General features: G+C 36.7%; 7 protein-coding genes across 12 annotated transcripts; 4 read left to right on the top strand and 3 right to left on the bottom strand.

Annotated features, from left to right (window-relative positions):
• On the top strand, positions 41–3057 carry LOC18790271 (gamma-glutamylcyclotransferase 2-1). The gene is made up of 9 exons (XM_007223865.2): positions 41–318; positions 876–999; positions 1118–1194; positions 1320–1376; positions 1579–1635; positions 1767–1813; positions 1982–2053; positions 2175–2254; positions 2370–3057. Exons 2-9 carry the CDS (start codon positions 891–893, stop codon positions 2546–2548), a joined length of 678 nt encoding a protein of 225 aa, XP_007223927.1. The 5' UTR covers positions 41–318; positions 876–890; the 3' UTR covers positions 2549–3057.
• LOC18792296 (proteasome subunit beta type-6) lies at positions 4034–6366 on the top strand. The gene is made up of 8 exons (XM_007223796.2): positions 4034–4267; positions 4365–4441; positions 4534–4589; positions 4691–4763; positions 4868–4979; positions 5511–5584; positions 5811–5885; positions 5997–6366. Exons 1-8 carry the CDS (start codon positions 4159–4161, stop codon positions 6129–6131), a joined length of 711 nt encoding a protein of 236 aa, XP_007223858.1. The 5' UTR covers positions 4034–4158; the 3' UTR covers positions 6132–6366.
• LOC18793368 (AIG2-like protein D) lies at positions 6643–8461 on the top strand. Its single transcript, XM_007225877.2, has 5 exons — positions 6643–6903; positions 7041–7113; positions 7228–7320; positions 7590–7673; positions 8051–8461. Exons 1-5 carry the CDS (start codon positions 6761–6763, stop codon positions 8192–8194), a joined length of 537 nt encoding a protein of 178 aa, XP_007225939.1. The 5' UTR covers positions 6643–6760; the 3' UTR covers positions 8195–8461.
• Positions 8585–16764, bottom strand: LOC18791429 (L-arabinokinase). 5 transcript variants are annotated; one of them, XM_020554231.1, is made up of 30 exons: positions 16564–16746; positions 16306–16459; positions 16087–16194; positions 15845–15913; positions 15650–15733; positions 15418–15494; positions 15215–15281; positions 14961–15018; positions 14780–14847; positions 14635–14697; positions 14300–14353; positions 14100–14202; positions 13914–14023; positions 13660–13779; positions 13518–13574; positions 13048–13214; positions 12798–12966; positions 12354–12437; positions 12060–12185; positions 11829–11959; positions 11674–11755; positions 11389–11476; positions 10806–10849; positions 10626–10721; positions 10460–10536; positions 10063–10263; positions 9740–9905; positions 9573–9644; positions 9008–9211; positions 8585–8912 (listed from the first exon to the last, which is right to left on the bottom strand). In XM_020554231.1, the coding sequence occupies exons 2-30, from the start codon at positions 16411–16413 to the stop codon at positions 8787–8789; spliced, it is 2979 nt and encodes a 992-aa protein (XP_020409820.1). In that variant the 5' UTR covers positions 16414–16459; positions 16564–16746; the 3' UTR covers positions 8585–8786. The 5 variants fall into 5 exon arrangements, with proteins under 5 accessions (XP_020409820.1, XP_007227025.1, XP_020409821.1 ...); XM_007226963.2 differs by having other exon boundaries at positions 16306–16746; XM_020554232.1 differs by lacking the exons at positions 8585–8912; positions 9008–9211 and adding an exon at positions 9218–9475 and having other exon boundaries at positions 16306–16764.
• Positions 18087–19725, bottom strand: LOC18793051. The gene is made up of 3 exons (XM_020554235.1): positions 19495–19725; positions 19075–19318; positions 18087–18642 (listed from the first exon to the last, which is right to left on the bottom strand). Exons 1-3 carry the CDS (start codon positions 19564–19566, stop codon positions 18296–18298), a joined length of 663 nt encoding a protein of 220 aa, XP_020409824.1. The 5' UTR covers positions 19567–19725; the 3' UTR covers positions 18087–18295.
• LOC18791426 lies at positions 20322–23420 on the top strand. Of its 2 annotated transcripts, none has more exons than XM_020555851.1 (3): positions 20322–20484; positions 20588–20719; positions 23338–23420. In XM_020555851.1, exons 1-3 carry the CDS (start codon positions 20350–20352, stop codon positions 23377–23379), a joined length of 309 nt encoding a protein of 102 aa, XP_020411440.1. In that variant the 5' UTR covers positions 20322–20349; the 3' UTR covers positions 23380–23420. The 2 variants fall into 2 exon arrangements, with proteins under 2 accessions (XP_020411440.1, XP_007226704.2); XM_007226642.2 differs by lacking the exon at positions 23338–23420 and adding an exon at positions 20849–21172.
• On the bottom strand, positions 23298–24376 carry LOC18792443 (auxin-responsive protein SAUR72). Its single transcript, XM_007224959.2, has one exon. The coding sequence runs from the start codon at positions 24068–24070 to the stop codon at positions 23504–23506; it is 567 nt and encodes a 188-aa protein (XP_007225021.2). The 5' UTR covers positions 24071–24376; the 3' UTR covers positions 23298–23503.

The raw sequence follows: 27143 nt of genomic DNA, 5'->3' as shown, positions 1-27143 counted from the left end.
GTTTCCTCTGCTTCGAAGGCCTATAAAAGCGCTCTCGCCTCTGGCTCCTCACACCGACACGAAGCCAAAACAAATAAAGAGAAGGCGAAGAGAGAGCAGAGAGAGAGAGAGAGAAACAAACGAAGAAGAAGAAAAAGCCCTAATTCTGAAGCTAAACCCTAGTCGCGTTTAGCTTCCCCTCTTTTCGTTTCTCTCTTTGTCGTCGTGCCATTGCAAAATCAAAGAGCGTCGATTTCTCGCTTTCTCCATCAGATCACCAGGGGCTTCTCCGAACACTTGCTCTCATTTTTTTGTCGGGAAATTTCTGCCATCTTCTTTGTAAGCTCTCGTTCCCTCTGTTTTTTTTTTTGGTGGGTGAAATTTCGATTTTATCTGGTTGCATAACAATGCCGGTGGTTTTCTCTTTTTCCACTCTTATTTTGTGTCGTGATCTGCACCTTCTGTTTGGATGCTGAGAAAAAGGGGGAAAATGGAAAATTTTTGAACTTCGTGTTTTCTTTGTTTGAGTTTCCAATTAATGTGAATGTCAATTTCTAGCTCCTAAAATGTCGAGTGCATTTATGGTTGCCTTGTCTTTCTGAGATTTTATTGAATGAAAAACCCAAAACTTTCCACATTAGCAACGATTTAAAGATATTTAATCAAGTCTTTTGATCTGCATCATTGCACTTAGTTTGGCTGATTTAGAAAAGTTGGGCAACTTTTTTTCCTTAAAAGAAGAAGAAAGCTTGAAGCTTTTTAATTTTTAAATATAAATTTTCACAAAGTAGGGCATCATCGCGCTTGGTAATAGAAAGTTCGTGTTTATTATAAAATGTTCTTATTTAGACTATTTTATCACAGTTTGTGACCTTTTTCCCATTGTTCTTTCTCAGGAGTTATACACAACCATGGTATTTTGGGTTTTTGGATATGGTTCACTTGTGTGGAACCCTGGTTTTGAATACGACGAGAAAGTGATAGGTTACATCAAGGACTACAGGCGTGTTTTTGATGTTGGTATGTCTCACTAGTATTCAGGAAGAAATTGTACATATTGTTATAACTTATACTTTTCAATTCCTTTTATGTCATTATATTGCCACTGATTCTGTTCATTTCTTTTCCATTTGTTAAGCATGCATCGATCACAGAGGTACCCCTGAGCACCCTGCTCGGACTTGCTCTTTGGAGTACCAAAAAGGAGCTATTTGCGTAAGTAACATCTTAGACTATTACCCTTCATGATTCATATTCGTTGGTTCTGATAGCGTCGGAATAATGCTTCAGCTTTTGTTATCAAATGTTCTTTCTTTCTTACCTTCAAATTCTTCCAACAGTGGGGTGCTGCTTATTCTGTACGCGGAGGGCCTGAAAGGGAAAAACTGGCAATGGAGGTATGCTTCTTCAAAAGCAAAATGTATCATTGTTGTGATATATTTTTCTGTTGAGAGTGTTCACTTGAGATAAATTTGACATGGGCAGTCATACCCTACTTATCTAATAGACATACTTCTTATCCTCTTTTACTACGAGTTGCAAATTTTATGTACGTCTTATCTAATTGGAATGTTACATTGATTTGCTTCTCATTTGCAGTACTTGGAAAGGAGAGAATGTGAATATGATTTAAAGACCCTTGTGAACTTTTATAAGGTAAGATTAGTTTTAATATTACTCTACCTTCATGCCCGAAAGTTGGAACTGCCAGCTTTCTTAGTATTTGTGAATTTTTAATTATTATTTTTGTACTGTTTGTCATAACATGTGCTTTCTGTGGCGTACAGGAAGGGGACTTCTCTGAGTCTGAGCCTTCCTTGACAGGAGTGATTGTGTAAGTCATTTTGCTGTAGATTTATCAATTCCCGCATCTCATTAAATTCATCCTTTGTAAAATTGCTTCATGATGTAAGAGAAGAAAGAAACAAAAACGCATTACAAATTTGTTTACAAAAATTGTTTCTGGATGTTTTCCTAACCTAACCTGTTCTTGATATTGCAGTTTCACATCCACTCCAGACAAGGAATCAAACAAGTATTATCTGGGTCCTGCTCCATTGGAGGATATGGCAAGGTAATATAGATTACAATTCTTCTTTTCTTGTTTTGGTAGTGCGATGGTGGATGTAATTATTTGTGCGATAAAGTTATTTTCCCTCAATGGCACTCCCTGATGACCGAGTATTTGTCTACAGGCAAATCGCCACTGCATTTGGGCCCTGCGGAAACAATAGAGACTATCTCTTTCTATTGGAGAAGGCTATGTTTGATATTGGTGAGCAATCTTTTTCTTACAGTACCACAAATCCTTCAGCATGAAGACCATGACAAGCTTTTCTTAATTCTTCATTAAATATGTGACTAAATCGAAGAATTTATAACATGAACAGACCATGAAGATGACTATGTGATTGAGCTTGCAAATGAGGTGAGGAAGGTACTTGGAACTGGGGGGAATGGAATTCTGAAGGAGAAGAAAATGGCTGGTCCACCCCACCTCCCACTGAAGTCCCACATCCAAGCCCTTCAACTGCATCCACTTCCCGAAGCCATCGCCATGGACTCGTAACATTTGAACACAAGACAATGATAACAGGAAGAAGATTGATGATAAAAACTGCGGAGCCTATGTTGTGCTGAGAGTGCTTCTAACCCATATATCCCTACCCCTAGTTTTACTTTCCTTTCCTTTTGGCTTAATTCCCACTAGAAGAGAAGACAGATGTCTTTTTTTCTTCTTTGTTTTTGGTAAGCTTATTTCAGCGGCCTGCTTAGCAGCAGAGGGGGCACCCTTTCTAGCCGCGTAGAAGAGATTAGGTTTGAGTGCGGCAAAAACACATGGTTTGGTTGGTTAGGAATGAATATGAGGATGATAGCTAACCTCTTCTTTTCCATTCTTTTATCCTTTTTGAAAACTATGTCGGATGTAACGTTTACAGTCATTTCAATTTAAAGAATGTTTCCAATTTCTAATCTTTGATAAGTTTGTATGTGTGGAATATGTGAGGATGGAGGGATGTAACACTCCCAATAGTGGGCTTTGCCCTTTTGATAGATATTTGAAATTTTACAATATTATTTTATCTGAGTGACGCTAAAGTCGATTCTTAAATTCAATCTCTACCACCTCTATTATCACTTCCACCTAATTTTAAAAATAACTTATCCTAATTATTTTTTTGGGACCTTATAAATGTCTTGACCCTTTATTCAATCTAGGTACATGAGTCTTTCCACATGTAAAATAAATTAAATTAAAAGAGTTTGGTAAGCTCGGTCAGAGCAATATGTCCACCCTCGTACAGTTGGGTTTGAAGTTCCCTCTTTGTAGATTAATTTACAATATCTCATTGTCGACAAAACAAAAAGGGTATATCCAAAAACGGTCCCATGTTGTACCATTTTAACTAATTTGCTTGATGGAGTCATCCTGTAGTGATGTCGTTATTTATAGCCCTTAAATGAGGTTTTATATTTTAATTGTTGAATTAAGTTAATTAATTTGATATAATAGTTTGATACAATAGTTAAGAGATAGGGGATTACCTAAGGATCATATATAAAGCTCTTACTATAGAATTCTTGTTGGTTGATGTATGTATATATGAGCTTAGCCAAGTTAACTATAGTGGATGTGTTACCCACTCTGCATCCGAATTCGAATTCTCCTTTTCCTGTAATTTAAAAGATAAATTAAGTTTAATTCAAGAAAATTAAATAAAAATAAAATATCATTTGTATTTTAAAAAAGAAGAAGTTAATATATCTTCAGTTTGGGCAATTTAGTCCTTGTTTTGAGACATTTAGCCAATGTGCTCGATTTTAACACATAAATCAAATTCAACAATTGAAAATAGATGGACTAAATAAATTGGCAATGTGATAATAAATAGACCCATTTTTAATTGATAAAAACCCAGCACTTTTTATAATTAAAAAGAAAGGAAAGCCCAGCATTGGACCCAAACATCGACTTGGATTGGATCATACGACATGGCAATTTTTGTTTTGGACCAGATGACCCAAAAACTACAAAACATTAGAAAGTAAACAACTTGTGCAGAAAGCCAAGCTTAACGAATACAAACCAAAAACAAAACCTCTATCTCGCTCCTCTCTGCAAATTCAATTCCTCTGAAATACCCAACCTTCTCATTCCTTCCTTCCCATTTCTCGTTAATGGCTTCGGATATGGATCTTAACGCTCCTCACTCCATGGGTACCACCATCATCGGCGTCACTTACAACGGCGGCGTTGTCCTCGGTGCCGACTCTCGAACCAGCACTGGTGAGCCTCCTCATTCTCTCTTCCCTTTCCTTCCCCAAAACCCTAATCAGCTTTTGTGCATTCAACACTCATCGAAATCACTCTTTTATTCGTGTAGGAGTGTATGTGGCCAACCGTGCCTCCGATAAAATCACCCAGCTCACCGATAATGTCTACGTGTGTCGCTCTGGATCGGTACAATCTCATAAACTTTACTATTTTCATTTAATTTCTTCATTTTCTTGATTTTTCGATCATTTGAGCATTTACCCATTTGCAATTTGCAGGCTGCGGATTCTCAGGTTGTTTCTGACTACGTGCGCTACTTCCTTCATCAACACACGTCAGTCTTTGCCTCTTTGTTGCTCTTGTTTTTCCTATTTTATGATTCATAGCTCACGTTGGGTATCTAATGGGTTTGTTATATGATTGTGTTTTGCACAGCATACAGCTTGGGCAGCCTGCAACTGTCAAAGTTTGTGCCAACCTCGTCAGGCTACTGTCTTATGGCAACAAGGTTGGGTTTTTTGAGTTTCTCATTTATGGTATCATAGTATCAGTTCATTTGTAGTTTAATAAATAAATGATTGTGTTTTTAACATCATGTTTTGGACATGGCAGAATATGCTAGAAACTGGGTTGATTGTTGGTGGGTGGGACAAGTACGAAGGCGGTAAGATTTATGGAATTCCTCTTGGTGGCACACTGCTAGAGCTGCCCTTTACCATTGGAGGTATGCTATGCGGGAGTATTTCTAACTTAATTGTCAAACCTTCGTTTCACCCTTGGGGTTAGGTTATGGTGCACGTTTTACACGTTTCTGTATGTTATATGGGATGCAAATTTCATTGCTTGTACGAAGAAGAACTTCCTAGTTTTTGTTTGGTTGAAATAGGATCTTTAGTGGAATGGGATTGGAAGTATTTTATGATATTTTATAGATTATCATCAAATTGGATTTAGTAGTTTGCAACTGGTTGGTAATGTTGGATGCGCCCCAAGTACATGCCAAGAATTCATCTTTGTGGTTAATGAATAGAATTTGAGGGATCAACGACTTGTTTTCACTGCCCAAAGAAAGGCTATGTTCAGATATCATATCCTACTTATCTATAGATGACGAGGATTGATTTCCAATCCGTTTTGGTTACAACTTGAAATTTATTTGTGGAAAATTTCTTATGTGATTTTACTTCACAAGGAGGTTCAGGCGATAGTTTTGCCCATCTGGGGGTTTGGGATTAACATACTTTTTGTCTTATAGGGTCTGGGTCCAGCTACTTGTATGGATTTTTCGATCAAGCTTGGAAAGAAGGAATGACCAAAGATGAAGCAGAGGTATGTATCTGTTGATGTTTGCAGGTAGAAAGGTTTTGTAACTGCCTTGGAACAAATTTGTCATAGAAAGTTCTAGACCGTTGAACTTGACTTGGACGGTACTTTACATTGATAAATGCTACAATCTCGAGGGAGCTTTGACCCTCGAAAAAGGGATTGTTATGCTATCTTTATGAGAAGTTTCTCTGAGTTTGTTGTTAACTGCTCTTTGGTGGCATTTTTGCAGCAATTAGTGGTCAAAGCTGTGTCTCTCGCCATTGCACGAGATGGTGCCAGTGGGGGTGTTGTCCGCACTGTAGTTGTAAGTTTTTCTTTCCCTCAACTCTAATCATTACTAAGCAATCCTATCGCACTTTTGTTTGCACCATACATGATCATAGATTGGCTAAGTTTTGTTTGTGTGCTTTTGCAGATAAATTCTGAGGGAGTGACCCGAAACTACTACCCTGCTGACAAGCTTCCACTCTGGCACGAGGAGTTGGAGCCTCAGAATTCATTGCTGGATATCTTGAACACCGCGAGTCCTGAGCCTATGAACATACAATGAGGATCTTGCTCTACTGATAGGAGTCTGGCAGCTGTTTATTAGTTTTTCTTTAACTCCAAACTCTTGTTTACAATGAGGAATAGGGTGTTCAACTCCATCTTAGGAGATTTGCTCATCTTTTGTGATTTAGTTGTTGTATGTTTGGTTCAATCTACAAATGCTTAGATTCTAATTATTGTGGCTTGTGCATGTTTCCTTTTGTCTCAATTCCTTGTCAAGATTCTAACTTTTTATACAGTATGACTCGACACTCGGAACAAATTTCAATTTTTGAAAATTATATTTTATTTCTGATAAACAAATGCAAAATATTCGAAAAAATAAACTTAAGCTCAGATTTTTCTTCATAACATGTATAACATCATCAGCAATCATTCAAGCAATCGTAATTATTCTGGTAGGCATTTAAAAAGTACAAAAAATAAAATAAAATGTAAAAATCATCAGATATGTGTCGTGTAGTGATTGTTTCGTTTCCAACGAATTGGAGAAGAAATGGCCTCAAAAAGAGACCACCAAACAACACGTCGTATAGTTACAACTTACAAAAAGAATTTCAAGAGAAAATAATAAAATCCAGGAAGAAATAGTAGAGAGAGAGAGAGAGTCACCAGTCTAGAGAGAGAGAGATGAGTGCAATGAGCTCAGTGGCGATGGCTCAGTCTCAGAGCCTTCACAAAGTGTTCGTGTACGGCAGCCTCATGGCGGAGGACGTTTGCAGAGTCCTCTTAAATCGCGTCCCTCAATCTTCCCCTGCCATCCTCAATGGCTAGTCAGTCTCTCTCTCTCTCTCTCTCTCTCTCTCTCTCTTTCAAATGCTTTTTCTGGTTGTCGTTTTTGATAATTTATCAAAAAAAGAAAGAGAAAAAAGAAGTGAAATTTGAGATGATGATGATGTGAAATGTGTAGCCATAGGTATAGCATCAAAGGACGAGTTTATCCGGCGATTCTACCGGTTGAGAATGACAAAGTTACTGGCAAGGCAAGGCCTAAGCCCTGATCAATTTGTAGATGAAAAATAAATAAATAAATAAAATTAATTAATTGTAAATGTTTGATTAAGAAAAGGAGAGTGCTTTGTCTTGTTCTTGTGCAGCTCCTGTTGGGCATCACAGATCCTGAATTACACATTCTGGATGAATTTGAGGATGTTGAGTATGAGAGGAGCACTGTTGAGGTCTCCTCGGTGGTAAGTTGGTAGCTCAAATGCATTCTTTACAATCTCATAATGTTTACTGTTACATCATAGTTTGCAAATATCAAATTGAAGACGATGATTGGCAAAGGCTGGGTACAATTAGAAAGCTAAAAGAAAAAACCTACAATTTTGATGCATTTTTTGTGATTGGAACTAACCACTTCATCAGTTTTTTTCATGACCTTTGGGAAATGTTTGATGGATTTTGTTAATAAATGTGTGCCTTGTCTCAAGAACTTTGTAACCATTTTTTTTTCCAGGATAGTTCTGACAACTTGTTAGTTCAAGCTTACGTTTGGAGCAACAAAAGTGATCCAAATTTGTATGGAGATTGGAATTTTGAGGTAAAAGCTCTTCCATCCTACTTTATTTGAGTATAGTTGAGTATGAACAAGCAAGGGCTGAACCACCCTTAGACTAGAGTGCACTAAGAGCTCCCGAGACAAAGCCAGTCAGCCGCCCACACATAATAGACGGAAAAAAAAAATTATACTGTTGAAATTCCTGGTTTCTGCCTAATTTCAGTACTTAACTACTGAGTTTAGAATTCTTATTTCAAAACAGGATGATATATATAGATTTTACTTTATGTCAAGATTTAGAGAACCCAAAATAAACTAGAGCTTTTCTATGTGTACCGACGCCGTTTTTAGTTAGCACCTTAGTCACTTGTATTGTGTCTGACTTTCTTAGTTTCTTTGACCACTTAAATATTGACAAGGAATGGAAGCAAATACACAAGAAAGATTTTATCAAGATGACTACGGGTTTCATAGAAGAGCTGGAGCTGCCTGAAGCAAAGCCGAGAGTTGCAACATATGAATCATTTTTTCAGCAGGGTCCTGAGAATCCCGCCGCGTCGTGATGCTATATTCGATTTGTAGATTCTGATCCATATAAACAAAACAACATCTACCATTCTATGATTTATATAAATGCTATCCAGTGTGTTAATAATCGAAATAACTTGTTTGAGGCAGTGGTGGTCAGGGCAAACTGTTTATTACCCATTTGTTTGTAGGTTTGGTTTTATTTTGTTTGGTTGGCTGAAGGGTTGGGCCAGATTCAATATTCTACTTTTCTCATTATCTTGATTGGAATTTATATGTTGCCAGAGCAATGTTGTACTAAACGTATGAGAAATCTTGATTGGAACCAGCATCAGAAGAAAGAACCAAACTTTTCATATCCCTACTTTGAATATTTGAATTTCGTCATGTTTTAATCTGTATCTCAGAAAAATCAAAACCATATGGAATGAAAAAATATATATAATTTTATTAATTTTATTTGGACTTCCAATAATATTATTGTTATACTGCCAATACACCAATACACCAATACGCCAATAGGCCAATACATCCACAAGACAGTTGTACCAGAGGGGAGATTCTTAAGAAGGTTCATAAATTTAAACCCAAATTAATAAAGTACTAGACATTTTACATTCCCGTAAATTACTCATTTGGATTGACACAGGGACGGCGTCGTATTCTTAGATATCCAAACTTGCCTGCACCAGGTGATGAGCCCTCAAAAATATATGGCAAGTACCCTGTTGCATCCTTGTATCTCTGCTGAATCTGGACACATCAAAATCAACCATTCTATCAATAAACTCAATTTCTGGTATAATAATGTTTAATTAAGTAAAATACTGTTTGCCTGATAAAATTACCTCCAAAATTTGTTGGCTGCTCTGTAGAGAATTCCTACCAACTGCACAAACTGTTCCACCAGAACCTCCTCCTGTAATCTTGGCTCCATATAGTGTCCCGTCGCCAGATTTAGATGCTTTACTGTGTTGCATCTCTTGTACCAACCGTACAAGGCGGTTTGTTCCGTCGGAGCCAAGTCCACAGGCACTGTAGCTGTAGTGGCACTGCAAAAAAAAAGAGCGAGCGTGTCCAGCATTCTAAGATTCTGTAGCTCAATAAATAATCCATGCAATATATTTAAAGCTAGGTGCTAACTCAATGATTTAACGAAAAGAAAAAATTCAGGTAGTGCTTGATTTGCTTAAGCAAACTCAGTTACTGTCCAGCCAGCAAGTAGCTCGAGATTTGTTGGTACTGGTCCTCCAATTATCTGTACGACGAAAGGATGTGAACCTGGTGGCTTTTATGCGTAGTACTTGACTCCTATGCTAAAAATGGTATCATTCAATATTTTCTGTAGTCTTGTCTATAATTGTGCTGAAGAGGAGTTCGAATTACAGGTTTTCTTCAACTATTTGTACGTACCTGGTACAATAACTCTCCGAGAGCTGTAAGCTGATCATCTGAATTTGCAGATGTTAACAGTGCTTTGAATGCCTATACATTAAACAGTAAACCAAGTACCTTAGATGATAGGAAGAATAAAAGCATTTAGAGATAGACATATTGAAAGGAATAAAAAATCTGGGTACCTTAACTCGGAAATTTTCATATATAGGATGTTTAGCAGGTGCTGTCACTCCATAGTTACGGTTTGGATCAATTACTGTAACTGGATCATTGTGACCATCATACTTCACAAGAAAAGTTTCACCAAGTATAGACTCAGGGAGCATCTTAACATAAAGAGCCTCGTATCTGAAATTCAAGTTTTGGAATAAATAAACAATCCTTTATAGGACCAATACAATTTTAAAAGTAGTTTAGCTATAAACATCACCTTTGTTTATTTTTGGCCAGTAACTGCACCTTAGTTTTTAAGAAATTATTTAAAGGGCCCAGTAGAGAACATTACCTATGAGGTGACAGGTTGCACAAGTAATCTAATGAAGCTTCAGTTTCAAGTAGTTCAAAACCATTATCCTCTAACTCATCAGGGTTTGGTCCATTTTCAGCTCCTGATGATCGAGACAAAATAGCAGATGCTGCACATTTTATCATCTTTCGACCCATGAAGGCACCTATTCTAACAGATCCATAATCCGCACCTCCAACACTACCCAAGAAGAAAAATGGCAAGGCTTAAGTACAAGTTGTTATTTTAGGATTAAAGATCAGACTAAGTCCTGATATAGATCATATAATAAAAACTCCATCAACAAATGGTTTAAGCTGATCAAACGTTTACTAGAATTGTGAGAATTGGGAGCAAATGTTAAAATTCATGGAAAAAGTTGATAAAGATCTCCTACCTGTGTCGTATTCCTGAATCAATTCCCCAAAATCGGATATGACCAGGAATTTCTACAAGGCCAAGAACCTCAGCAGGCTGTACAAAGAACCAAAAAGAAAAATGATATGATTTCTCAATATGTAAAATGTTGCAGCAGAGTTATTTTCAGAAACATTAAAGGATACCTGGCACAACATTGCAAGAAGCTTATTGGCTTCACCACATGCAGAAGTCATCTGGTCCATCACACCACACGGAGCTCCAACAATATGATTCTCCACCTAATAAACAACTAGGATAATCAAGGTAATTTTCAAAAGAAAACCACTAGCTTGTTGATTATAATACAGTGCTGAAGGTGCAACCTTTTGGCAAAGCAAAGCAAGATCTCTGGGGCTGATGCTTAATCCTACAAAGCACAGGAGTAGGTTTTAGTCATTTAGTTTTCCATGTTCATAACTTAATAAACAAAATGAATAGTCAATACTTAAATAAAAAAAAGGTTTATTAGGCCCAAATATGCAATACTTTAAATCAACCAGAAATAGAACTTTCTAAGTCAAACAAACAACATGATAAATAACCAGCTTGATATCAAAAGAAGAAAACAAGCATGCAAATGTGTAAGTATTTCCACACAAATATTCTTCATAAATTTCCATGAAATTTTCTTTTGGGATAACAAAGATAAACCTGTACAACTCTATACAAGTTAATAATAAATCTGAAGTTACAAATGAAAAGGCCTGATTTAGTAGCTGGGTTTATCTAAGTTCACAAATGTTGTCATTTTTTCTAGAAACAAGGAAGAAACAATAAGAATATTATGCAAGAAGCTATAAAAGAACCACTTCTATTATATGTAGAAAATGAAATTAGAAAAGCTAAAAAAAGAATTTGAAGACTATTAAGTTTTCTAGCTCTGTAATATTTGAATAATGGAAATACCATGGGAAGCAGCTATGGCAGACATGGTAGCAACCTCCACAGAAGCAGAAGAAGAGACACCTTTGCCTTCCGGGACTGTCGAGGAAACCTGTACGTTATGAGAAGTGTATGTGTCAACATTATGGGCTATACCACAACAAACTATTTGTAAGCAACTACACATATGTATTGAACAGCAGAGAATAGAGAACAGAACAGGCAAAACACTATAACAGCAAAAGTTCTGAGCTAGGAGATAAGAATAAATCAGAATATTCTCTAAACAAAATAAGTGCCAACTCATACCAGCAAACTGATGCTCTCCTCAAAACGTATGCCTAGTTCTGTCATTAAAACCAGAATGACACCTGCAACATATGCCGCCCACCTAAAATGGAGACCATGTAAGCAGTGTACAAAGTTACAAATACAGATACATTAAGTAAAGAAGATTGACCCACTTTTGAGATGGATCTTGTGAAAAATATTTCTTTGCCTTCTCGTATGACATTGGTTGATCACCGTCCATAAAATCAGCTAGATCCATGTCAAAAGTTGGGCCACGGTTGCTTAACTCTGAACCATATGAGACCTGATACAGCCAATATATGGAGATGGTAACGATATTAAAATTTGTACCAGTAAGACAAACCCACTTTCTATGCTTATTGATTCTTAATGCTTATACATACAATTTGCAGGACAGGTGTTGGGTTTTTTCCTTCAGCCTGCTGCCGAACCAGGGCATGTTTCCAGAGCCTATGTTTACTTGGATGATTTCTTTGTACAGCAACATGGCAGGCTTCCTTTATGGGCATCTGTGAGAAAGAAAATCAGAAGAAACATTCAGTAGGAAAGACCATGCCAAAAGGCAGCTTTGTCCAATGTGTGTATGTCTGCATCCATGTGCAAATGTGTACACACTGCACTGAGTGGCAAGAGCAAGCTTATGAAGACAGGATAACTAATAAAATACAGAGACAAACCTGCAAGACTAGACTTCCTGAATAGTCAGCAATTCCTCCCATTACGTCTAACCGTCCAGGTGCCCTTGCCACAAAGATTTCATCCTGTATCCCAAAAATGAAACACAATTGTTTAGTAAAACCATTGGAAAGACAGTTTATATTCTGACAAATACGAATACATATATAATACTTCCTAAGGCAAACGTCCAAATAATGCTGTCAAGCAGTTTAGTTAACCTTAAATGGTCATTTATACACCAAACGTACACAAAAGAAATGCAGAAAAACAGTGATGGTGTCATTGCAAATGCACATATAACAAGTTATCAGTTCCAAAGTAACTACGTCAATATATACATAATGTTAATATGTCATCTACAGCAGCTAGTGGGCATTTGCTGATATAGTAAAAACCGAAAACCTAAGAAAAAGCATATGAGATTTAGTTCAGCTAAGTGAGACCTCCCAGTTGAAGAGTCCGGCTGCAGCCTTGCGCTCCCTCATCTGGCGCTTCTCAGCACTTTTGTCAGAGTCATACATAGAATCAAGTTCTGCCAAGCTCTTCAAAAATGTCATTGTATCTGAAAGACCCTGAAGATCTCCATGAAGAATCTCGAAGTCCTCAGTGCATCTAAAAATAGAATTGCAATAATCTTATTAGTATCCAAATAATTTTTGTATAACGACAACACTAATAGAATATACATCTCACGAGTTCATTAGGGAGCTCTTCTCGCTCATTTCGCAAGTAGGTGATCCCATTCCAAGTTCACTTTCAGCATTTGCATACCATTCAGGAATGGCCATATCCCGTCCAGGTACCCTTTGTAGTTGATACCCAAGAATTATGGCATCACGCAATCTTCTTGCCCCGCTTAGCTACATGACAAAAGTAGAATCAAAATGTGATTTTCTTTTATTTCATTGAAATAACAGTTTCAATAAATTATTCTCCACAGAAATGTGAATCTTCTACCACCCAACCTTAGCCCTTTTCTTTTTGGGTTTGCACAGTTTGGCCTATTAGATTCCAACACCCTGTGAATTTGTGCCAGACTATAGTGCTAATTCACTAATTTTATAGAGCAGGTTCTGAGTCTCTGCTACTGGAGGAAATTCATTATAACAAAACGATTTGGTATTGAAGTTCTGTTAACCTACAAGTTGATTAAGTTCAATTACCTTATCTGATGCATAGTTTTTCCCAATAGCCGTCTCCTGCAGGATGTGAGCTGCCACCTATATTTTGAATTTTTACATTACTGCATAGATGCAAAATCAAAATGTATAACTAATCACAGAATTCTAGAAACAAAGAAGGTACCTCACCACCATTGATACCTCCTTCATAGCACGGTTTCAAACTGATTGCACGCTCAAGGTAAGGTTTCCAATGACCAGTGAGCAAGTCCCTCCTAATCATCTCAACACCACCTTGATAATACTGTCATACGAAATTATTTTAAACCGAACTAGCATCAGACTATTGACAAGCATATAAGAGAGGAAGAAGAAGATGAAGAAGACATTGCTCAAAAAATGTAATAAAGTTTTTCTTTTATAAGAAATGGACCAAACCTCAAGCATATTTCTCAAGAAAGGTTCTTCATTGAAATAATCTCTGCGTACGAAGACAAAGGGTAACTTGTATGCAAGGGCTTCACTCACAGTGCCATATCCAATTTTTCCTGAAATAACATGAACCAAATTTTTTTGATCTCTGTCCATTCAATGTAGCTCCCTACCAAAATAGTTCAAACCTACCGAGCATACAGTCAGATGCTGCCATAAAATCAGGTGTATAAGCATCTTTTGCAAGCTTTATGAAATTTGGTGGAAGCTCCTGGGTGTCAGAACCACCACAAACCTGAACCAAAAAACAGTAAAACCTTTATTATTATTTTAAAAAAATGAAAAGCACTTTTAGACAGGAAGAAAACGTATAGAAAATTCCATGAAAATACCAGGCACAGCCATCCAGGGGGTAAAAACTCCACTTTCAATTTCCAGCCTGCTGGCTGCAGATAGAGAGAGAAATATACAAGTACAATTAGCAATAGACATAATGAACTATGAACTACGTGTGAGCGAATATGCAAGTTTGTATGAATTGCAACTTAAAGTAATAGTATATGAGTGCAGATAGCTAAGTGTGCATTGGAGAACTCATAAAGTTATTGTGAGGCTGCATGCATAATCTATCACTGACAGATCTAACTGAATCATTCAAAATTAGATGAAACTGGAATAAAGGCATCCCAACAATAATCCAGGGAGCACTGTTTAATCATCAATTCACCTGTCCACCAAAGTTGAGGATGACTAGTTTTACGTCATCTTCAATTCCGAGTTCCTGCCTCACCTATAACCAGGAAAAGAATGAAAAAGATAATCAATAAAATGAACCAATGGAAGGGCTTTGCTAAAGATCTTGAGACTAAAACCTCTTTGCGGGATCTGCGAATCCTCCTCACAACTAGAGGTACATCAACCACATCACGGAAAGCAGGCACTGTAAAGTCAAATATACAGTATGAGACAAGTTAATAAATAATTCCCTGAACTGGAGAGATAAAAGGTAATAAACACAAGGAAGCTACTGTCTTGGGGTTGAAAGCAACATACTTGGGCAGTATCCCGGGAGGCGGATGAGGAACTCACAGTGGGAATAATCTTCCGCTATCTATAATCAACACAAAGAAAATTACCACATAAAACATCAAAAGGCAAATCTAAACAACACATAAGTCAGTATGTTTCGCACCGACATTGATATACAGAGACATGGCCGGATTGTATCAAAGAAAGGTGGAGGATGCAATGGGCAAATGAATAAAATCTAATGGTAATTAATTCAATCTAAAGCACAGGAAGGTCACCTGCCAAACGATTGAACGATGATTACTTCCAGCAGCCATCACATATTCTGCATAGATGAAGTCCCAACTGCATAGAGAAACGAAGAACACTGAGAGTTTACACAAATTTGAAAGAGTTGGACAGCTCAAGATCATCAAAAGTCATTCAAGTTATGCATTTACAACTAAAAGACTAAAAAAGAATGCTAGTGATAACAAGATACCTGAAGTTAGTGACACAAACAGAGCGAATTCCAGCATCTGCTGCTGCACGACACGCAACAGGAACAACATCTGAGACCTGTTCTTGTACAAGTAGGATAAACTGTCAGAGCAAGGATCTTTATGCAACAATGTAAACACAAATCAAAGCTCCCTTCCACTCAATCTTAATGGACTACAATGGACAGGCTCAAACCCATATCAACAAAACAACAGAAGAAACATTTTAAGTACCACTAGGTCAGCCTTGATGGAGGTTAGCCATTCAACTTCTGTTTTCAAAATAGAAGCCCTTGGCACCACAGCCGTCTCCGAATACTAAACAAATATAACAGAATCAGCAACATTACTTCTCCACCACGATAAATAAAAAAATAATAATCAACAAAATGGAGAAAAAAAAAAAGAGGAAATGTCACTTCCTATTACCTTTGCTAAGGATGCAAGACGATCGACTGTTAAAGCATCTGCCTGAACAGCTCCACAGTCTAGAAGAACCTAATATCCAAAAATTCAGTAAGTAAATAAAGTTGCTACTGCTACATTACTAATATAAAGCTAAAATATCACAAATCATAAAATAATTCTATAAAATTATCATTTTGATCATTGATGCATATTAATTATTATCATTGAGAGACATGCAACTTGTGAGATTGTGGAAGTGATACCTTGCGAATGAAGAGCCGAGGCGACTCTATCTCCGACGTGAAAACGAAGTCCGGCGCTCCGGTTACGACGTGCACATCGTGGCCGGCCAGAATCAGGTGCCGCACAACCTACGCTTAGAGAAGAGAAAAAAAACACCGCATTGACGGAGCAGATCAGCAATTGGACAATCGACATTGAAATTTGAAGAAAACAGTGATCAGAGAGCAGAGATAGCTGACCTCAACGACGCGAGTGGCGTGGCCGAAGCCATGGCCGGTGACATAGTAAGCAAACACCAGGTGGTTCCTGGACGCCGAAACTCCTTCGCTCTCTTCGTCAATCCTCATTTTCTCTCTCTCTCTCTCTCTCTCTCTCTCTCTCTAGCAATGATCGCTGTGATCAAGGAGGGAGATAGAGAATCTCAATTATAGAAGAAGAAGAGACTATAATTGACAGAAATATCAAACAGATTTGTGCTGGAGGTTTAGGTAATTTACTAATAAGAGATGAGATGAACGGTGACGTTTCGATTTGTTACAAACTGAGCGGGGTTTTGCCGTTTTGTTTGTGTGAGTTGAGTCATCGAGTTTATCCTCTTCTTGTTGTCTCTCTCAGAAGTCAGCTGCTGCTACTTGCTGCAGCCGATTCAGAGTGCCACGTCAGCGTAACGTACATTTTATCCAAAAGTTTTGAACTTGCTGAAGTATGGGCAATGGAATATATGTTCTTTAATTGAGGTCCAATTTGCCGGGAAGAAGAATCTCAATGCAGCGTCCATGACTGAGTATATTCGTTAGGCATCCTTTCTCAAGGAAAAAAAAGAAAACACAATTTAACCAATTGAACAAATCCAATTATAATCTTACCGAATAGGATGCTGTTGCAACGTGCTTAAGTGGTTAAAATCGTAAACAGTCGGAATCAAACTCTCAAGCGATAACTTGATTTGGATTGGTTAGGTATACGGTTCAATCAGTTTCGATTTGTAGAAAAAATCCAAACCGATGAGATCAGTTGGGTTTGTCGTCTAGGACAAATTTTGAACCAATCCAAATGCGACCACCAAACTAACCAATGAGTGGTCATCCAAAAAAAAAAAAAAAAAAAAAAAAAAAAAAAAAAAAAAAAAAACTAACCAATGAGTGCTGATAAAACTAAAATGAAAAATAAACATAAATAAATAAAAGAAGCCACCCGTGAATTTGGAGTTAGCCCATCGGCTATGGGTCAAGTCCATTCAGAATTGGACGTCCTTGAATTCAAATCCGGCCCATAAAAGAAGAAAAAGAATTCTAAGTGGGCTTCGTTTGGCTGAGGGCTAGGCGCGTCTCCTCCCTATATATACATGTCTGTCGAGCGAAGTTTACAGAAGTCGTGTTCCTAGGGTTAGGGTTACGCCGAACGCCAAAATTGGATTTGCAGAGTTTCTTCAACATATATATTTTTCCTGTGTCTCTCTTTGTATTTTTTTTAATTGTTGAGAAGGCGAATGGGGCTGGAGTTTGGCTCTTTGGCTTATTGAAAACAGTGCCATAGAGATGAATGCAGCTTCCCTAAATCAACCTCTCAACCTTTTCACCCAAATTCGCTATGGCTTTCTTTCCTTCTAGCGGGTTTCTCTGTTGAGGTTGATATATATATATATATATATATTTGTTTCTATTTCATACTTGTTTTTGGTGTATCGAGTGGTAATTCAGGCAGCCCCCTTGCGATGACAATGGCTTGGGAGGCGTTTAACTGCTCGTAAATCGAATTCTTTTGCTCTTCAGACTTGCTGAGAATCTCTCTTTGAAGCTGGTCTAGTAAGCATCAGTACACTTTAACTTTGTTTTCACAAACCATTAGTATTGGATCAGTTGATTTCATTTGAGGTTTTTTTTCTAAATAATCACTGATCGTGAGTCCGGTTCGAATCTTAATTTGGATTATAATGTCTTGTGTCGATCCACCCAGATGAGTTTTCAGGCCAAATGGAAGACGTTTAGGTTTCGACAGACATCTATGAACATTCACAGAATTGAAGTACAAACAATCATTTGTGAACATTCATAGAATTGAAGTACAAACAATCCGTGGTTTATTTGAGAGTTCTAAAAGGGGATTTCCAAAGAACCTAAAACAATTTAGAGTGTGGAAAACTCCCCGAAGTGGAAAATTTCATCAAGTTCAGTTTAATAAAATAAAACTACAGTGAGTCTGCTAAGAACTGGGAGGTTGAACTAGTTATTACGTGACAGGAGTATAATTATTTTGGACGAGCTTTGGCTCCAACCAATGTAGCTGCTTTTGCTGCCAGTGTTGTAACCCACCCGATCCTTCCATCATTCTGCCAAACCCGGGAGCTTCCCCGGCATTGTAACCGTTGTTATCTGTGTCCATCATTTCAACTTCCTCAGCTTCCATGGGCTCCTCTGACTGACTCGCTGCCTGTTCTCTTGATGCTAGAGGGAACTTAGATGCAACCCAGGGAACAACTGCCAAACAGCCATTTGAAACTTCTTTGTTTTCCTCTTCAGCCACACGATCCTCTGCCGGTTTCAGCGACTTTGAATTTCCCCATGAATAGATATGATCTACCAGAAACAAATTCCTTAGTTAAAAAAGGCATGAATTTGCAGACCTGGTTCATGTAAAGGTCAAATGCATACTCAAAGTATGCATTCATTCTAGAGCCGGAACCAAACCACCATTTTTCACACATCGACCCCACTGGCATTCGGCTAATGGTAAATCATAAAAACTTCGCTATTGCATCGACGAACAAGTTTTCAATTTCACACAAATCAGAACATAGCTCAGCATTAAGCATTTAAAAATCACCCTTAATCATTAAAAATAAACTTAAGTTCTGTGTTACTACTCCAACACCATTCAAAGCTGAAATAACAACTTGAAATTAGACTCTATGATCAAAATGTCTTGGCTGGCTACATATGTTATGTTTTCTAAACTCAAGAAACAAAAAAGGGGTCAATTAACAACAATACAGAGATCAAGATTCTTACCCCTTAAACCCGGAATCAAATCTGAATTCACAATCAGAGAGAAATCCCGCGAGTCGGGGGATTTGAGAAGCGGCGGCATGTTCGCGGGGTTATAGAGCACAATTGCTTTCTCATCACCTGAAGGCAATGGGTCCTTCGGCAAATCATCTGTTTGCATCAAAATGGTGCCTTCAGATGGCCTTTCTTCAAACACCTGAGCGGCACTTCTTGGGTCTTCATTTACAGTTGCAAATAAGTCAGCATCCTTCAAATTCCACAACAAAAAAGTAGAAAATTACATGTTAAAGCACGAAGAAACACAAGTATCAGAAATTCATCATATCTCTAAGTTCGGAGAAAAGCGCGGCAAAAAAACCCTAAATTTGTTGAGTATTGAAATGAATTGAAACAAAGACAAATTTTCGGGCGCAGAGAGCTTACCAGTCTCCTGGATTTAGAGGAAGGAAAGTAGAAGGCGTCGTCTATGTCATCATCAAGGTCTTTGCGCTTCATCTTTGCGATCCGAAACCCTAAATCAAAATCTCTCTCGCTTTGTCTTCCTAGCGAGCTTGCCGTGCTTCACACCGCCAGTCTTTCTCTTTTTGGGAATTGATTTTTAAAAAACAATTTTATTTTTGTAATAGTGTGGGTGGGTGGTTTTTTCTGGGGGTTTCTTCAACCTTTTCTTTCTTTCTAATAAGATTACTTCCCGCCCTTAATTGCCGGAAAGGCCCAAATTATGGCGCGATGCTAGCCCAAATATTAATTAGCGGGGCTCAAATTCATCGGCCTAGTGGGCCATGTTTGGCATATGATAACATTGTCACATAACCTACAGCTGTCAGTGTGCCATTGTCGGTTAGGCCCGTTGGCTGATTCAGTATGTCTGCCACCTTGTACCCGAGTTTAATTTCCTTTCGAGTTATTTTAGAATATCGCTTTGTCAAAAACAATATATATTAAAACTATTTTCATTTAAGAAATTGAGGCTTAATAAAATAAAAAACGAGAGGGGACTGAGATCATCTCCAATTCCAAAACTCAAATAAATTTTAGTACCAATAACAAATTTAAATTTTTTTGAACTTGAATAGTATCAATAATAATAAATTTATTTATATAAAAAAATAAGAATAGTATAAAAGAAAAAAATTAATTAATTGTGCACTGGAGCAGTGGCAATTCTGTAATTTGGAAGACACGTCACAAATGAAGGACATGCTATCGGATAATTGAGATGAAAAGCAGAGCGACACTTCACTCTCCCCTGTTTTTTAGAAGCTCACACCAAGCCTAATGGCGACGATGATGACTTTCGCCCCCTGCAAGCTCAGTTCTTTACGCATTTTGCCACCCTTACCCTCAACGACACGTCGTTTGGTCAAGCCTGCACACTGCGTACCCATCCAACAACAACGACAAGAACCAGAGGTACTGAACTACACACTGCGTACTGCCTTCATTAGAGACTTTTTGAGCTTCACCATTTTCAATTGTTTGTCGTCTGACTGACTCTGGTCCAGCTTTTTCCAAGGGTGATGTAGCAGTTCTGTGCGAGGCCTGCAATGGCAGAGGGTGGTTGCTCTGTGAATTTTGCAAAGGCCAGAAAACCAATGTGAAATCTGAGACCAATCGAATCTACCGTCGATGCCCAGCTTGTAGAGCTGTAAGTTTGAGGCTCTCCTCCCTAAATCCCAGTACTTTTTCATTTGCAACTTTCAATTTTTGTGGAAACCCAGAACAGATTTAAGTGAAAGGTTTGATATTTTTTCATAGTTGCTATTTTTTGCTGCAGATTGGTCAGGTTTTATGTTCAAAGTGCAAAGTTTTCAAATGTGTCACATTCCCAAATTACAATGATGGTGAACAGATGTCTTTTTGACCCTTTAATTTCATCTGGGTTGCTTCCTTATTGATACATATGAATATGATATGAGTTAGGAGGGATTGATTGATTCCTCCACAACTACTTTGATTTTTTGGAGATGGTTTTCATTGTTTTGAACAGCTTATGTTCACTGTTAAGGTTCTTTTTTTTTTTTTTGCTCATGTGTAATTTGTTTGAGAGGAAGCAATATTACAAGTGAAAATGGCAAGACCATTTTTATAAATTTTCTAATCCATGTAATTTGAGTAAATTGCAATTAACCACTGAAAAGTTAAATACTTGAATGCCTATCTTTCTTGATTGCAGAATGTTGAGAATTAGAAATGTAGCCCTGAGTCCACAATAGCCCAATTGAGGCTCACTACAAGGAGCTTCTATAATGAGGGCCATGTCCAATAATAACTCTGTCTGTACTGAATTGAACGGCTGTTAACGACCCCCTCAATATAACCCTTCACAATAACCCCTCAACCTAGCCTCCCAGCACTACCTAGTGCCTTTTATATAAAAGGGCCAAGATTTCATCTTCAATGTATGCCAAAATTCATGAATATAAGAAGAATTTAACCCATAATGTACATATTAAGAGGACTGAACAATATATTTAAGAGGACAACTTTTTGTTTGTTTTAATGTTCAACTTTTGGCTTGTTTTAAACAAATTGCTTGAGTTTTAGTTTGCGCTGTCACAAAGAACACCAAACTGATTGAAAACAGTTGAAAGTGCTTCTTTTGGTTATTACATTCATAGAATTAAGTGCTTATTAGCATATAAATTTTCTCTACAACTTCTGGAGTTTGGGAAGCCACTCTGACTGAGAGGCCTGATATTAAAATGACAATCAACTTGGTGCATTTGGTATTGATGAGCTTGATCCAAAGTACCATTTGCTGGCTATTTTCTTTTTTCAAGTTGCAACCAGGACTTTAATCTTTGAGGAACATAACTACTGGTGCTGCACAAAACTGACAATTTGTGTTAGCCACTGGTTGATTAATATATGTTCCCATATACGGATGTCAAATTGGTGTTCGTTGTATTTCATAAGGTTGCTCTTCGACGTTTCTATATATCTCCATGCTGGTTTGGAACTTTGTAAGGAATCCTCACATTTAGATTTATTATCGTTTTGTAAGAGATTGATTTAGAGTTACAACTCTAGCACCAGGTTTTCAGGAAAGTAGACCTATTGCCAAGATTGATTAATAGTTACAACTCTAGCACCAGGTTTTCATGAAACTAGACCTCTATTGCCAAGAATTATGAAACTGAAGCCGTATTTCACGTGAATATTTTAGGCTTTTGCTACTTGCAAATTGGACCAAAGGGTCATACTCATTACAGACATCATGTGATGATCTGCCTTTTTTACTGGATCTTACTGTGGATTTTTAAAACTTCAAATTGCATTATTTTTTTACAATTCATATGGTTGATTAGTCACTCAAGATTGACACATGGTTTTGCTTCCTGAAGTTTGAAACAAGAAAGTTGCATGTGAATGAACAAAGAGAAACTGTGAAAATCTGCCAATGTGATTTTCGGTGTTTACTTGATGTAAGTGCTAATGGCTGCAATATTATATTGTTTTCTGCATCATAAAGTCTTTAAACTAGACATTTGTCTCTGACTTTCTGCATCAAAGACATAGGATACCGATATTTGCAGATTGCATATACAATATGCTTTAGCTTATGAGGTGGCAGACTCAGACGAGTGGTTTGCTGACAACAAAGTTTCATGGAATGAAAGTTTTGAAAATCTGTAGGCTCTCAGAATAGGACAACATTAGAGGTGTTAATGGTACTCACTTGTACTGATTACAACGGCTAGCTGTCTTATGTTCAAAGCTCTCATGAACCTGTCCTGTCAGATATGGTTAAACATTTTTATTGGGGGTGCCATCAGGAGAAATGTTGACCAAGGCTACTTTTTCTTTTGAATGAAGTAATCTCATATTTTTAAATTGTTGGTTTTCCATTGGTTACCTTTTCAGGTCCAATGGATGAATTATGTCTTGCAAACGTTGGACAGCTTTTGAATTATTATTACATATGGTTTAGTTGAGAACTTCTGGAATATGGTTTGTGGTTTGGAGTTTTGCAAATGTTGATTGGTGCAATGTTATGAAGTCTTTATTATTTGGTTGCAACTGGCTTTACGGACGTGTGAAGACTTTATGTGTAAGATGAGTAATGAGCCATCAACACTTGACTCACTAATGAAACTGGTTTAGTTGTTTACTGCATTATCAATATATGCAATTCTGATATCAAAATCCTTGATGATTGACTATGAACCCTCGGATTGGATGCCTGAAAAAACTCATTTTGCTTTGATCCTACAATATCAGCATTTGCCTCATGAATGAGATTGTTGGTTTGCATATATGCAGTTCTGTTATCAAAATGTTGGATTTAAATGCCTCGGAAAATAAGATGTTGGATTGGATGCCTGACAAAATGCATCAGAGGATAATTTACACAACTTGAAAGTTCTTCTTCCTCTCAGCTAAAAGAGGAGAGATCTACAAGAGTGAAAATTATGATAAATAAATAAAACTATCTGCACATTGGGCTTTCTGGCTGGTGAGAAAAGTTAGGCTGGCCTTCTGATGATGAGCAGCACCCCATCATATCATCTTTGTTAAACCTGCATTCTTGCAGATTGAAGAGCAATGTGTCCCTGTCTTCCTCCACCATCTTCAAAATATCTTCAAACACAGAAACCTCACATGGAATCCTCAGAACACCAGTCTGGTGAAACCCAAACTCCTCCTCAGCTTCTCTCAGCAGAATGTGAAAAGCAGGACGACCCAAGTAGTCAGTTGGGATGACAAATCTCTTGAGCTCCTCCCCAACACAAACAGCAAGATAGCCTTTGGGGACAGCAGCATTGCTTGAGGCCTCAAATGAGGAGGTGGTGGTTTTGTCCGACAGAGAAAGTGTCCTCTTCAGAAACTTGATGCTCTTGCTGCTGCTGCTGCTCATGTTGTGGTTGCTGTTGGAGATTGCTTTTGATGATGATGATGAGGAGTTAGCAATCTTTCTCCACTTCTTGAGAATCTGTTGAAGCCTGACAATGTCTCTGATCTTGTTAGATTTCTTTGAATCCATGGTGGTGTTCATTATTGAGCTAAGTAAGTAGCCGCTAGCTATTTCTGAATTGCTCCCTTCTCAGATGGGTGCCTTCAATTTATAGCGGTTGAGGGGCCTTTAAGATTATGAATATTATTTAATGTACATTTTTCCATAAAAATGAATTTAGTATTCTTTAGCTTTTTATATTTATAAACTTGTAAACAAACCTATCAGAAGGTTGACAGTTTCATATGTACACATAAGTTCAAGTCTCGGGACTGCTTTAGACAGGGGCCATTCTCGTTGCATGTAATTGTCCCCCTTTTTCAACTTTCTAGCTTTACAGTTTTGCACCAATACAAGTTTGAGTTTTTTTTCTTATTTATTTTGAAAAATAATAATTTTTTTGAAAAAAGTTTTAGAATATAAATGAATTTGTTGATTATGAAGAGTAAAATAGCAATTTGTCATCGGTGACAGGAATGAGGATGACTGGTATCAACACTCACGGGAGCTCGTAGCTTTCAATTGTCTTGTTTATTAAAGTTTTCAACTTACTTTTTGGCCCAAGATATTTCCAACTTTAGTTTGTAGGATTTTACAGCTGCGGTGGTCGTGAATTATTAAGTTTATTTAATTGCATACATCATCAAGCCCTAAGAACACCTCACGTGATTTTATATTTTTGTTTTTTTCGTTCAAAGAAAATGAAAGACAAAAATAGACAATAAAGGCCTCGTTTGGGAATCAGAATCACTTATGGAGAGAAGCACTTCTCATATGTCTCTATATATAATCATTTTAAGTGATTTTGGGAAGAAGAATTTCCATAAAATCACTTAAAACTCACATAAAATGATTATATGGAGAAGTCAAAAATCACTCTCAAACGAACCATAACTTTTTTATTTTTCCGATAAATGATGAAAATAAGTAATGTGTCTAAAATTTGCATCCAAATGCTCTCAAGCTGTTTTATATGACCTACGAAGGCATGCTTACTTAGTGCATAATTTGCATGTTGCAAGCAAGGTGCATATCAACAAATACAAAAAGCATGCACAAACATCATGATTGTGCGATCAAACTTTGTGGAATGCACCTAATGGTTGAGTTTGTGGTAAGATATAGTTGAACTCAAAATCGAGACTTTAACAAAGTCTAAGTTCGAGAAAAATAACGTATTATAATTGAGAATTAATAACATTTATGACAGTTTCATTTAATTTCTTTTACCTTATAGTTGCATTTTATGAGTTCGGACATCGTAGAATAAAGTTAAACAAGTTCCTAATCTTAATAACATAACAAGGGCACACTCTTGTATGTATCTGCATTAACTCTGCATGATTAATTGTTATGCTTCTATCTTTATATTAATCTTTTATAAGCATTTATACTGATTCTTGTAATTTATATTTTTTATATTCAATTTATAAATACAATTATGGTTTTTCTCTCCAAAAACAAAAGGCACACTCTTGAATTTTCAGTGCATGACAAAGTTGATTTGTCTTGGTCAACCTTGTGCTCACCAAAGTTTGGCAGACCAACTATATATTTTCTCTGTTCTATTTTATGGGCTAGGTTTAGGTATATGAGTTCAAAATTAAGCCAGCTTAGGGTATTCAACTACAATATTGTGATGAATTAAACAAATAAAACCTCAACAATTTCTCACATTTAATTCAATAAAGATTCGTCTGTTATCTTTTTCTTTTATGTTATTCAGTTTTAGAGCCAATGTCCAATAAAAATTGGCCCCTTAAATCATGTGCATCCAAGAATGATAACATCCAATGATTAAACCAACATCTCATAATATTTTTGAATTTTTTCCTCAGGTTGGGTACCACCTACATGATCTAAATTAATTTATAAAAGTTTTTTCTAAATAAATAAATAATTTATAAAAGTTCTTTGACCTATCCCAATTACCCAGCTAAGCAAGCTAATTAATTAGCTGTCTTGTATAATAAATTGTTAATTAGCTGTCTTCTATATTCTAGAACCCTAGAAATGTACCTGCATCTGCAAATTAGTACACCGAAGTTTCAATTATATAAATAAATCCATTTTCATAACTTTCTGCCACATAACATAATTAATGTATTGACTTTTATATATACATATAATTTATTTTTCCAATTGCACCAAGATTTTTTTTAAAGTCAAAAGGCGATAGCATGTTATTCGAGGAGAAAGATGGAACAAGTACAAAAAGCGGGCTATATTTTAGAGAATTAGACAAATGTCTCTACACCTAATTGGTGTTTTGGTCTTATGTTACGAAGTAGCCTACCCTCTTAATTGCACCAAGAATTTTAACCTTTTAAAATAACAAGATCCCTCTCCCCATTAAATTCTATATTTTGCGTTTAGACTTGGATTATTATTATTATTTTTATTAATCATCTATATATATAAAATAAAAGGTAAAGAATGGTGAAATATTCAAAATACCATAAAATGTCTTTAGTTAATCCAAACATAAGAATTAAAATTATTAATTAAATAAGGATAATATAGTAAATTCACAATTTTTCATATTAAAAAAAATTAAAATTAAAAGAAAAATCAAATAATGAATTCTATGTTTATGGAACACACCTACCCATTATCTTTTTTAATTCTAAAATAAATTTATAATTTAAAATAAATAAATAAATAAATAAAAAACCTCTCGCATGCTCGAAAATACGTGCAGAAAAACTAGTTATTAAGAATAGATAATTAACTTGGGGTCAGCAATCATTAACTATACCTTTTTTTTTTTCTGAGTCAGAAATCTGTTTATTTAAATTTTACTTTAAATATTGCATCTAATTCCAGGCACATGTGGCTCATCCTTTTGCTCCCATTCATATGGGCCGTGCTTCATGGCTTCTCATTAATTCAGTCTAATTATTTATTTATATTTTGCTGGTTCAGCTTGTGCCCATTGTAAGAAGAAAAAAACCAACTCTGTTCATGTCATCTCTCCGTACTTTCGTTTGCTCTGTCTTTTTGGGAACTTGGATCTTTGATATGAAAACGTGTAGCGAGACTGTGTAACTCAAACGGTTAAGAGTATAGATCGTAAAACATGAGTGTGTAACTCAAACGATTAAGAGTATAGATC

This window comes from Prunus persica, chromosome G1 (assembly GCF_000346465.2).
Source record: "Prunus persica cultivar Lovell chromosome G1, Prunus_persica_NCBIv2, whole genome shotgun sequence".
In the NCBI taxonomy this organism is placed as follows: Eukaryota; Viridiplantae; Streptophyta; class Magnoliopsida; order Rosales; family Rosaceae; genus Prunus; species Prunus persica.
The sequence above is the reverse complement of the archived record's forward strand: the minus strand, read 5'-3'. Positions and strand labels throughout refer to the sequence as shown.

Excerpts from the sequence above, each read along its gene's own strand:
- LOC18792443 (XM_007224959.2), bottom strand. The coding sequence starts at position 24,070 with ATGAACACCACCATGGATTCAAAGAAATCTAACAAGATCAGAGACATT.
- LOC18793051 (XM_020554235.1), bottom strand. The coding sequence starts at position 19,566 with ATGAAGCGCAAAGACCTTGATGATGACATAGACGACGCCTTCTACTTT. Across the intron at positions 19,319-19,494 it reads CCTCTAAATCCAGGAGACTG|GATGCTGACTTATTTGCAAC; the intron begins GTAAGCTCTCTG and ends TGGAATTTGAAG. Across the intron at positions 18,643-19,074 it reads TTTGATTCCGGGTTTAAGGG|ATCATATCTATTCATGGGGA; the intron begins GTAAGAATCTTG and ends TGTTTCTGGTAG.
- LOC18790271 (XM_007223865.2), top strand. The coding sequence starts at position 891 with ATGGTATTTTGGGTTTTTGGATATGGTTCACTTGTGTGGAACCCTGGT. Across the intron at positions 1,814-1,981 it reads TCCTTGACAGGAGTGATTGT|TTTCACATCCACTCCAGACA; the intron begins GTAAGTCATTTT and ends TTGATATTGCAG. Across the intron at positions 2,054-2,174 it reads CCATTGGAGGATATGGCAAG|GCAAATCGCCACTGCATTTG; the intron begins GTAATATAGATT and ends ATTTGTCTACAG.
- LOC18793368 (XM_007225877.2), top strand. The coding sequence starts at position 6,761 with ATGAGTGCAATGAGCTCAGTGGCGATGGCTCAGTCTCAGAGCCTTCAC. Across the intron at positions 6,904-7,040 it reads CCTGCCATCCTCAATGGCTA|CCATAGGTATAGCATCAAAG; the intron begins GTCAGTCTCTCT and ends TGAAATGTGTAG. Across the intron at positions 7,114-7,227 it reads ATGACAAAGTTACTGGCAAG|CTCCTGTTGGGCATCACAGA; the intron begins GCAAGGCCTAAG and ends GTTCTTGTGCAG.
- LOC18792296 (XM_007223796.2), top strand. The coding sequence starts at position 4,159 with ATGGCTTCGGATATGGATCTTAACGCTCCTCACTCCATGGGTACCACC. Across the intron at positions 4,590-4,690 it reads TACTTCCTTCATCAACACAC|CATACAGCTTGGGCAGCCTG; the intron begins GTCAGTCTTTGC and ends TGTTTTGCACAG. Across the intron at positions 4,980-5,510 it reads GCTGCCCTTTACCATTGGAG|GGTCTGGGTCCAGCTACTTG; the intron begins GTATGCTATGCG and ends TTTGTCTTATAG.
- LOC18791429 (XM_007226963.2), bottom strand. The coding sequence starts at position 16,413 with ATGAGGATTGACGAAGAGAGCGAAGGAGTTTCGGCGTCCAGGAACCAC. Across the intron at positions 14,698-14,779 it reads TTCGCAGATCCCGCAAAGAG|GTGAGGCAGGAACTCGGAAT; the intron begins GTTTTAGTCTCA and ends TCCTGGTTATAG. Across the intron at positions 12,186-12,353 it reads CAGGAAGTCTAGTCTTGCAG|ATGCCCATAAAGGAAGCCTG; the intron begins GTTTGTCTCTGT and ends TCTTTCTCACAG.
- LOC18791426 (XM_007226642.2), top strand. The coding sequence starts at position 20,350 with ATGGCGACGATGATGACTTTCGCCCCCTGCAAGCTCAGTTCTTTACGC. Across the intron at positions 20,485-20,587 it reads AACAACGACAAGAACCAGAG|GGTGATGTAGCAGTTCTGTG; the intron begins GTACTGAACTAC and ends GCTTTTTCCAAG. Across the intron at positions 20,720-20,848 it reads GATGCCCAGCTTGTAGAGCT|ATTGGTCAGGTTTTATGTTC; the intron begins GTAAGTTTGAGG and ends TTTTTGCTGCAG.